General features: G+C 40.9%; 1 protein-coding gene across 1 annotated transcript; it reads left to right on the forward strand.

Moving 5' to 3' along the window:
• Window positions 1-3,728: 3,728 nt before the first annotated feature.
• olfm4.2 (olfactomedin 4, tandem duplicate 2) lies at window positions 3,729-7,447 on the forward strand. Its single transcript, XM_039650961.2, has 5 exons — window positions 3,729-3,812; window positions 4,025-4,192; window positions 5,097-5,309; window positions 5,389-5,533; window positions 6,559-7,447. The coding sequence occupies exons 1-5, from the start codon at window positions 3,759-3,761 to the stop codon at window positions 7,362-7,364; spliced, it is 1,386 nt and encodes a 461-aa protein (XP_039506895.2). The 5' UTR covers window positions 3,729-3,758; the 3' UTR covers window positions 7,365-7,447.
• Window positions 7,448-11,388: the final 3,941 nt, after the last annotated feature.

Here is an 11,388-nt window from a genome sequence, read left to right on the forward strand (position 1 = left end):
CCCTCCATCACTCCACCTGTCCTTATGAGTCCCTCCATCACTCCACCTGCCCTTATGAGACACTCCATCACTCCACCTGCCCTTATGAGACCCTCCATCACTCCACCTGCCCTTATGAGACCCTCCATCACTCCACCTGTCCTTATGAGTCCCTCCATCACTCCACCTGCCCTTATGAGTCCCTCCATCACTCCACCGGCCCTTATGAGACCCTCCATCACTCTACCTCCCTTATGAGTCCCTCCATCACTCCACCTGCCCTTATGAGTCCCTCCATCACTCCACCTCCCTTATGAGTCCCTCCATCACTCCACCTCCCTTATGAGACCCTCCATCTCTCCACCGGCCCTTATGAGTCCCTCCATCTCTCCACCTCCCATATGAGACCCTCCATCACTCCACCTGCCCTTATGAGTCCCTCCATCTCTCCACCTCCCATATGAGACCCTCCATCACTCCACCTCCCTTATGAACCCTCCATCACTCCACCTGTCCTTATGAGTCCCTCCATCACTCCACCTGTCCTTATGAGTCCCTCCATCACTCCACCTGCCCTTATGAGACACTCCATCACTCCACCTGCCCTAATGAGACCCTCCATCACTCCACCTGCCCTAATGAGTCCCTCCATCACTCCACCTGCCCTTATGAGTCCCTCCATCACTCCACCTGCCCTTATGAGACACTCCATCACTCCACCTGCCCTAATGAGACCCTCCATCACTCCACCTGCCCTAATGAGTCCCTCCATCACTCCACCTGCCCTTATGAGTCCCTCCATCTCTCCACCTCCCATATGAGACCCTCCATCACTCCACCTCCCTTATGAGTCCCTCCATCACTCCACCTGTCCTTATGAGTCCCTCCATCACTCCACCTGTCCTTATGAGTCCCTCCATCACTCAATCTGCCCTTATGAGTCCCTCCATCTCTCCACCTGCCCTTATGAGACCCTCCATCACTCCGCCTGCCCTTATGAGTCCCTCCATCTCTCCACCTCCCATATGAGACCCTCCATCACTCCACCTCCCTTATGAGACCCTCCATCACTCCACCTGCCCTTATGAGTCCCTCCATCACTCCACCTGCCCTTATGAGTCCCTCCATCTCTCCACCTGCCCTTATGAGACCCTCCATCACTCCACCTGCCCTAATGAGACCCTCCATCACTCCACCTGCCCTTATGAGTCCCTCCATCTCTCCACCTCCCATATGAGACCCTCCATCACTCCACCTGCCCTTATGAGTCCCTCCATCTCTCCACCTGCCCTTATGAGACCCTCCATCACTCCACCTGCCCTAATGAGACCCTCCATCACTCCACCTGCCCTTATGAGTCCCTCCATCTCTCCACCTCCCATATGAGTCCCTCCATCACTCCACCTGCCCTTATGAGTCCCTCCATCTCTCCACCTCCCATATGAGACCCTCCATCACTCCACCTCCCTTATGAGACCCTCCATCACTCCACCTGCCCTAATGAGACCCTCCATCACTCCACCTGCCCTAATGAGTCCCTCCATCACTCCACCTGCCCTTATGAGTCCCTCCATCTCTCCACCTCCCATATGAGACCCTCCATCACTCCACCTCCCTTATGAGTCCCTCCATCACTCCACCTGTCCTTATGAGTCCCTCCATCACTCCACCTGTCCTTATGAGTCCCTCCATCACTCAATCTGCCCTTATGAGTCCCTCCATCTCTCCACCTGCCCTTATGAGACCCTCCATCACTCCGCCTGCCCTTATGAGTCCCTCCATCTCTCCACCTCCCATATGAGACCCTCCATCACTCCACCTCCCTTATGAGTCCCTCCATCACTCCACCTGCCCTTATGAGTCCCTCCATCTCTCCACCTGCCCTTATGAGACCCTCCATCACTCCACCTGCCCTTATGAGTCCCTCCATCACTCCACCTGCCCTTATGAGACCCTCCATCACTCCACCTGCCCTTATGAGTCCCTCCATCACTCCACCTGCCCTTATGAGTCCCTCCATCTCTCCACCTGCCCTTATGAGACCCTCCATCACTCCACCTGCCCTAATGAGACCCTCCATCACTCCACCTGCCCTTATGAGTCCCTCCATCTCTCCACCTCCCATATGAGACCCTCCATCACTCCACCTGCCCTTATGCTCCATCTCTCCACCTGCCCTTATGAGACCCTCCATCACTCCACCTGCCCTAATGAGACCCTCCATCACTCCACCTGCCCTTATGAGTCCCTCCATCTCTCCACCTCCCATATGAGTCCCTCCATCACTCCACCTGCCCTTATGAGTCCCTCCATCTCTCCACCTCCCATATGATACCCTCCATCACTCCACCTCCCTTATGAGACCCTCCATCACTCCACCTGCCCTAATGAGTCCCTCCATCACTCCACCTCCCATATGAGACCCTCAATCACTCCACCTGCCCTTATGAGACCCTCCATCACTCCACCTGTCCTTATGAGTCCCTCCATCACTCCACCTGCCCTTATGAGACCCTCCATCACTCCACCTCCCTTATGAGACCCTCCATCACTCCACCTGTCCTTATGAGACCCTCCATCACTCCACCTGTCCTTATGAGTCCCTCCATCACTCCACCTGCCCTTATGAGACCCTCCATCTCTCCACCTGTCCTTATGAGTCCCTCCATCACTCCACCTGCCCTTATGAGACCCTCCATCTCTCCACCTGTCCTTATGAGACCCTCCATCTCTCCACCTGCCCTTATGAGACCCTCCATCACTCCACCTGCCCTTATGAGACCCTCCATCACTCCACCTCCATCACTCCACCTGTCCTTATGAGACCCTCCATCACTCCACCTGTCCTTATGAGTCCCTCCATCACTCCACCTGTCCTTATGAGACCCTCCATCACTCCACCTGCCCTTATGAGTCCCTCCATCACATAGATTGCACAATTGAAAAGGACAGCCCTTTTGTTGCTTCAACAAAACCACAAAATAAGCAAGTTTCATCAATATTAAGATATTTACAGAGATTAATTAAACCTGAATCTCATATATGTTAAGTTGTTGCTCTTGTGATAATGCATCTGCTTCACATTCATCCTCAACAAGATAAGGCTATATAAAGTACCTACTCTTTCAGTGTTCATTAGTTACCTATTAAAAGTAAGTACCTCAATTGAGTATGTGGTTTCGAACGCAGCCCATTGTTTTTCATTTTTTGCAAGTGAAAATTCAGAATCACCTTATAATTTAGAAAGGCACATTCCCTGCAATCTTTTTATTTTATTGAATTGATCCACACACACGAAAAAAGAAAATGTAGGCAAAAGCCCACTTTAATATAACTATCAAGGCCACCCCCAAAATAGATATATTTTTTTATTTAAAAGATATTTTGTGTGTGTTACCAATTCTGCTGCTTTTCATTAGACACTCCAGAGTTCATTGCATTATTTTAGCTATGAATTAGATACTCAGAGAAAGGCGGATCACACCAGCACTCAGTCATCGTGTTGGCATGTTATTACAGTAATCCATCAACCTTCTCCAGCCAGGTTTGGAAAACAATGTTTCCTCTCAGGTCGATTATGTCTGTTATAATCCACCAATAAAACACAACGTATTCAGCAAACATGAACTGTGTGCATATGTCTTAATGAGGAACGTCATCGTACATCCATTGGATGTCAAACACAACTGTCATGAGAACAAGACATGTGCTGTAGATGAGTTCAGATAACATGCTGCATATAAACCTGGAGCTCAGAAAGAGAAACATATTTTGACACGATGGATCTCGCACTGCTTGTGCTCCTGCTCGCGGCTCCCGCGCACACCTGGCTGGTAAGAGGCTTATGATTATCTTTCATTCATTGCTTAACCATTTCCACTTCGAGAGCTACGACCGAAGCAACTGAGCTATGACCGAAGCAACTGAAGTGATTCGCATCGAGTTCGCCAAACTTCAGAGGAAACTGGAGAAATGTCAGGATGATGCATATCCTAATATAACATATCCTAATGCTAAGATGAATAAACCCATAATGTTCTTCCAGTCTCTAGAGGACTGGGGCTCAGGCAGAGTCGAGGGCTCCGTCGGGGAGTTTGGACAGTGCGTTTGCAACGTGTTCCTGCCCGATACTTCATTCCCAGCGGACCGCGTGGAGCAGATGCAGACATCCTCGAATCAGCTCTCGGTAGAGATCAAACTCCACATCAGCAAGGTAGATTTATGGTTATATACTCGAGATAAGCGGATTTTATATTCAACCCTGTGTTATTTTAGCATCAATTAGATGTTTTTTTTTATAATTTTTATTAATTTAAAGTTATGATTGAATTAAATACAACTATATAGACATTTTAAATATATTTATTTTTATTCATTTGTAGTTATTTTAGTATATCAAGTTTATGAATATCAAGAAATGTTTCCTTAATTTTATTCCAGTTAATGTTTATTTTATTTCAGGTAACACATAGATGTTTTAGTTTTAGTTTTTAGTTAACAAAAAATGTACTGTTGATTAAAATGCTAAATTTAGTTTTTACATTGTGTGTGTAAATGAACAGGGTTGACTTGGTACTGGAAACCCACTGAACAGGACAATAGAGACACCAGAATAACAATATTCATGATTCTGAAGCTGAAAATAGAGATGAATATGATGATCTCTGTCACTGACTATATATATATATATATATATATATATTTATTTAAATAATGTACAGTAGGACACTAACAAATTTAATAATTTAACCAAAAACGTTATAATAATAGTTTGAGTATTTAGTTTCTTAATGCCTCCATTGGTTTTAAGTCATCTCAATGAATTTGATGGCTTTCTGCAGGCTTTCTATCGTTTACAGCACAGACCATGTTCATCCGTGTCGTATTTTCTTTGACCTAGTGTAGTTTTGTTGGTGTTTTTTTGAGGATGAGTGTGTTACACAACTTGTCCATATTTGATTTGACGAGTTCTACCAACTGACAGAAGAGTTTGTGATCGAACACACAACCGTTGACATCAACAACTAAAGATATTCTCCATCTTGATGTTAAAAGTGCATTTTGCTAGGCTAATCATCTACTTCTCATTTTTTAGTAATTGTATTTAATGTGTTCAGGTCAGCAGTCTGAAAGTTCAGCTAGTCATTCTTCTCGGCCAGCTGTCCAACCTGACGGGTCGCGTGGAGAGTCTGGAGAGCGGACCGGACAAGTACATCAAACTAGAGTTCGAGCTCCTCCGCATTGAGCTCAGAGAGTTTGAGTATCTGGTCACGCAACTGAAGACTTCTCTAAACTCCTCTTCACCCGCCTTCGAGAGTCTTTTCATCGAGGTGAAACTTCCTTCACTTATCCAAAACATACAGCATTATAGTGTCTGCATGGCTCTAATCTGTTTTCTTCTTTTGTAAGATTCGCAATATGAGTTTAATTGTGGATCAACTGGAGAGCTACGACCGAAGCAACTTAGAAGTGATTCGCATCGAGTTCGCCAAACTTCAGCGGAAACTGGAGAAATGCCAGGATGATAAGGATGACTACTCTAATGCACAAATAGGTAGGCTAATACTAATTTCTGAGCAAATTAGAATATACACCTTTGGCTCATTTGAAGTCATATGATATATGTAAGAAGGATTTTATTATTTTTAAAGTGCGTAGGGCTCTTGTATCTAGGGTTAGACGATTTTGGAAAATAATCTAATTGTGGTTTTTTTTTTTACCAATATTGCGATTTAATACACGATTACTTTTGAAGTTCTTTATCTTCTGTATTATTTCGACAAAGACAAGCAATAAATCATTGTATAGTAGGGATGGGAATCTTTAGGCACCTCATGATCTACATTTTTTCCTAATGTTATTAAAAACACTTCAAATATTTAATTACATGTGTAATAGAGCTCGACCGATAAAGGATTTTGAAAGCCGATACCGATGGTTTTAAAATCCGATATATCGGCCGATATTTTATTATTTATTTTTTTTATTTCAGAAACGATGATAAGAGATGATACGTGTCATTGCTATAACTGTCACGCACTATTAAATAAATACATCAGTCACATTGTCAAAACTTAAAAGGACAGTCAGTCAACTACACTGTAACAACGTAACGTAACTATTACTAGCTAATTCCGCGTCACTCTCGGCTTATTTAACAGCAGCAAAACTGGACATGATAGTCAGTATAGTCAACGACTGTGTAGAGTGCCCTCTGGTGGACAAACTCTACAACTCCAACACTCGTGACATGGTTCAAGCAAATATCGTCCGTTTTATTTTATTTTTGAAATATTCATTTATCGGCCATTATAACTGCCGATACCGATAGTTTGGAAAATACCTAATATCGGCCTGCCGATATATCGCTCTGGCTCTAATGTGTAATATTTTAAAAAATATTTTAAAAAAACCTGTTACATGTTAAGAATTATATAAATAGGCTATATAAATATAGCTTCAAAATATAAAAGCTAGTAAATAGAGGAACAAGCAGAATATGAACTAACACATTCTTAGTTCATGTTAGCTAATGCATTAATGTTAACAAATTAAGTGTTTTTGTCTAAAATCTCCTAGGGTCCTGTAAGCATGGAGGCATTCTCAGGATTGGAAAACCCGTGGTCAGCCAGCTAAACGCAGACTTGAATGCAGGTTTCAAGTATGGAGGATGGGGTAAAGACTCCAAGCCCTTGCCTGGCTCTGAGAACATGCACTGGTACTACGGCTTTACGGACACTCTGGTCTCTAAAATCACACAGTACTCTGACTACTACAAGCTGATCATGAGACAGGTCTTTAAGAAACATGAGCTTTACGACAGATATAAATATGATTGGCAAGGCACTGGAAACAACTACATTGTGCGAGAAAACACCTTGTACTATCAGTTCAGACCCACTTTTGCTATGGCAAAGTTCAACATGACCAGTGCAACAGCTCAGTACAAGGCGATTCCCAATGCCAGCACTAGATTCTCATACCATTACTCGGCCAACCAGAACCTGGACTTCGCAGCCGATGAGTCGGGCCTGTGGGTAACTTACGCCACGGAGAAATCAAACGGTAACCTGGTTTTAGGGAGGATCAACGAGGAAACATTTGAAGTAGAGCAGGTTTGGCAGACCAGCGAATACAAGCAGTCAATCACAAACGCATTCATGATATGCGGCGTCCTGTACGCGACCAGGTCAGTAGATACCCAAACAGAGGAGATCTTTTACACCTATGACACCAATAAAGACGAGGAAAGCCACGTTAGCATTCGCTTCGAGAAGTTCCAGGACTTTTACGTGAACCTGGACTACAATCCTGCCGATCAGAAGCTTTACATGTACAACAACGGATACTATGTGTATTATAATGTGAAGTTCAAGGCTGCTTAGATAAACAACCGCTTTCAAACTTTACTGATAATTGACAATGTAATATTTTACAAATATTACAATAAAATTATACACAAGCATCACCTCTTGCATGTTCTTGTGTCAAAGTTGTGCAAAACTTTACGTTTTGTGAAACATCCAAAGCTTAAAAGCTGACAGTATAAACTAAAGTGCCTCAGCTGTCATATGAAAATACATATTAAACATATAAACAAACTCATGCTGTCAACAGCCAGTCTTTTCTTCAAAGTTTTAGGATTTTGACTTGCCATTCATGACTGCTGATGAACTAGATGAATAAAAATGGTCTTTAAAACAAACATAGTCTTGAAGTGTGGACATGCAAGCATCTGGACTGGTCTCTTTGCACACAATGCATGCTGGGAGATGCAGCCCAGTCCATCCTCAGACTGTTTCTGCATCACCGGCAAACTTACCTTATACAAGAGCGTGCATGATCACAAACGCTCTCAGTTCCAGCAATAGAACAAGCCAGTGATGAGGCAAACAGAAATCAGCGGCGCTTGGTGATTTTAGTTGTGTTTCTGTAAGAAAAAACATAAAAAGTAATATTAAAAAGAGCCATGTGCAGAGTGAATGTAAATTTGGTTGTCAGTTCACCTTTAAGAGCTTAATCCCATTCTGTATACAGATCAGTATTTTATGGGAGTGAAAACCACATTCTTCAACCAAATTAATTATCAAAAACACATTATGAAGGGATAAAATGGTGTGTTCAGACAAGTGCTATGGTAAATACTAGGGGTGTAACAATACACAAAACTGACGGTTCGGTTTTCCCACGGTTTTGACGTCTCGGTTTGGTTTAGAAAGCTAATTTTTTTTTTTTTTTTTAACAGTAGTTTAATGAAAAAAATGTCTTTGTCTTTAAATTAATTCAATTACAATTAAACGTTTCACAAGGATAAAAAAACTGCTAATGATGTAAACTATAGGCTAGACTTTTAAACTAAATTCAGATGCTAATTATTTTTTAGATATAATAATAAACACACAACACAATGTCTGAAAAAGGAACATAAGGCAGTTTTTGCATTAACTTGTGTTTTTACTCTAATTTGTTATTGAAATATAATAATTTACACAGTTGTAATTTTCATTAAAGATATTTTAAACATACATTAAATAATCAAGATATCATTAACATGTAAAGTAAAACATAAAACATAGTGCATTTATTTAATGCCTAGGAAGTTGGAAAAAAGTTGTGGACTCTGAATCACTTGCCTGTTGAGGTAACGTTAAATATAATGCTAGTGACAAGCTATGCTGTTTTATTGACGTCTTTCTGCTGCTGAAACACTGATTGAGTGATTACACGAGTTATGATGCCTTTCAGTAAGTATACTATATCTTTCAACATACCTTCAGGTGTCCGTTCTGTAACTGATGAAGAGATGATCGCGTTTACTCGCGCGCCGTGCTGCCGCTTGAAATGAGGACCTAGTAGGCTAAGTGATCTGTCACGCCACATCAAAGAGCGCCAAAACGCAATTTATAGAGAGTTTTCACCGACGTCACGTTCTGGGCGGTAACCCGGATGAGCGGCCATTATGGAGGCACTCGGATGTAAACAACAGCATGGAATGCACTACTGAACACATTTTTACACTAAAAAAACACAGAAGAACATCCGTGGCAGGTGTGAAATCATATAGAGAAGGACATATCAAGAAGGAATGAGCGCAATATTTTGACAAACTAAAGTTAATTTGTGGTAAAGGTCCGAATGAGCTAGCTTCTAGCCCGTAGGCTACTGCAATTCTTCACTATTTCTTATTCATAGGCTACATTCAGATTACCAGCCCAAAAAGCACATGAAATCCGTTTCACATCGATATGTTGTTTGAAAACCTATTCAAATACCAGGACAAATGCCTCAGTCTGAACGATCGGATTCCAGGTGGTATGCGACTCTCACGCCACATAAAATGTAAACGTCAGTGGTTGACTGTTAGAGGAGACATGCAGCAAGTCGCTGCCAAAACAATGGTGTGTTGTTGCAAAGTGCCGGACGAGCAGAAAATGATTATTTCTGAAACATATATTAAAACCGGCGCAAAAAAAATCTGTAACGCTACATACCAGCCTCCAGTTCTGCAGCTCAATACGCAATATAGTCCAGCGCGGCGGTGGCTACACATATCCATGTTGTAAAAATTAAATAAGAAAACATCTTGCAAATGTCTGTCTCCTTTACTTTCCACCAGGGCTGTTTCACTCCCTGTAATTCATACGGGTATGTTACGTGACAAGAAACGTTTTTCATATTTGACGTAACAAGGGGGATAGGGTAGATAGCCTATGAATGAATGTGTGCATATTTTAAAATAAAATAGGCTATTTTTTATTTTATTTTTCAAATTAAAAAGACATCAATGGCCCTGCTTCACACACACACACACACACACACACACACACACACGCACACACACGTATACAGGCGTACAGACTTAGTATACTGCAAAATTGTACCAAAATTATCTAAAATTAAGTTTTCAAAAACAATGCAATAAATTATATTTAGTGCTTAAGTTAAAGCATGCACTGCATATCTTTATCCTTACACAGCTTTTTGGGACAAAATAATGTTTTCTGTGTCAATTAAAAGCACTGATTTCACACAAATTGCCACCCTTGATATGCTAAATCCTTCTCTGACAAGAATAACGGCACTGTTGAGGAACATTTAGCTTGCAGGACATTTCCAGTTTCGTTTAACATTCTTTACATAGCTACAGGGTTCAAATCTGGACACTGAGAAGGCCATTGCAAAACTTTCAAGTGGTCATAATGTTTTTTTTTTAAAGAATACACTATTATATATTTATGTTTTATTTTCTAAATTTATGCACAATTTCTCCAAACATTGTAAGAAAGTTGTGATCATAAAATAACACTGATCCGTTGTGCGCACAATACATTTACACAAGAGTCACAATATAATGAAGGCAGATTTGCATAGAAAGCTTGAATTGCCTTTTCAGCACCAGAGTATTCTTCATAAAGGCCAGATGTTGTCACAGTCTCATGTTGTAAATTCTGTAATCTTATGCAAAAGATTATTTAGGTTTAATATTTACAGCATTCATGGAAAATTCTAGAACAGGCTGTCTGATTTAGAAAATTCAGTTACAATGTGAAACAACAAAACTAGAAAATGAATTATTAATGATAATAAAAAAATAGAAAAAAATCACTTAAAAAACAACACAGCACAAACAAAAACAGAACTGGACAAACAAGAATGGAGAAATGGAGAAATGGAGAAATGGAGAAATGGAGAGAGAGAGAGAGAGAGAGAGAGAGAGAGAGAGAGAGAGAGAGAGAGAGAGAGAGAGAGAGAGAGAGAGAGAGAGAGAGAGAGAGAGAGAGAGAGAAAGAAAGAAAGAAAGAAAGAAAGAAAGAAAGAAAGAAAGAAAGAAAGAAAGAAAGAGGGCTTACTTAATTAAAAGAAATGTAAACATTAATTAAGGTAAAAAGTTTGTAGGTTGTGCAAATTGTAAATGTTCTGAGTGCTTTGGGTTAAGAGAGGATGAAACTGCAATCAAGTAATGTTTTATCTTCTATAAAAAAAGAATTTTTTTAAAAAAAAAAACTTACATTCATGAATATAAAATCTACATAGGAAAATAATTAGATTTATTATAAAGCAGGCATTTGAAATCTCAAAATAACAGTTTTGGGATTCATTGAGAAATTTTGCAAGATATTGCTTGAGATAAACCGACTAAAAACGAATAAACCGATCTTTCCAAAGCTAGAACAAGTGCAGAAGAATTTCACTCATTGACAGAAAGAGCAATAAGTGTCAAAATATTATTATAAATATTATTATAATATTATAAATATTATTAATTAATTTGAAATATATTTATTTTACTTTGATTGTGAGGAAAACCATTTTTTTTTGTAGTATGGACCACATATTTTTCCAAAATACATGTTCAAAAAGTCCATTTCAATATGAGAGCGAGGAGGGCCAGAGTGTTCTCAGAGAAAC

Source organism: Pimephales promelas, chromosome 15 (assembly GCF_988280905.1).
Source record: "Pimephales promelas chromosome 15, fPimPro1.hap1.1, whole genome shotgun sequence".
In the NCBI taxonomy this organism is placed as follows: domain Eukaryota; kingdom Metazoa; phylum Chordata; class Actinopteri; order Cypriniformes; family Leuciscidae; genus Pimephales; species Pimephales promelas.

What these genes read in the sequence shown, in the direction of transcription:
- olfm4.2 (XM_039650961.2), top strand. Translation starts at nt 3,759, where the DNA reads ATGGATCTCGCACTGCTTGTGCTCCTGCTCGCGGCTCCCGCGCACACC. An exon ending in TCGAGAGTCTTTTCATCGAG is followed by an intron (nt 5,310 to 5,388) that starts GTGAAACTTCCT and finishes TTCTTTTGTAAG; the next exon opens with ATTCGCAATATGAGTTTAAT. An exon ending in CTACTCTAATGCACAAATAG is followed by an intron (nt 5,534 to 6,558) that starts GTAGGCTAATAC and finishes AAAATCTCCTAG; the next exon opens with GGTCCTGTAAGCATGGAGGC.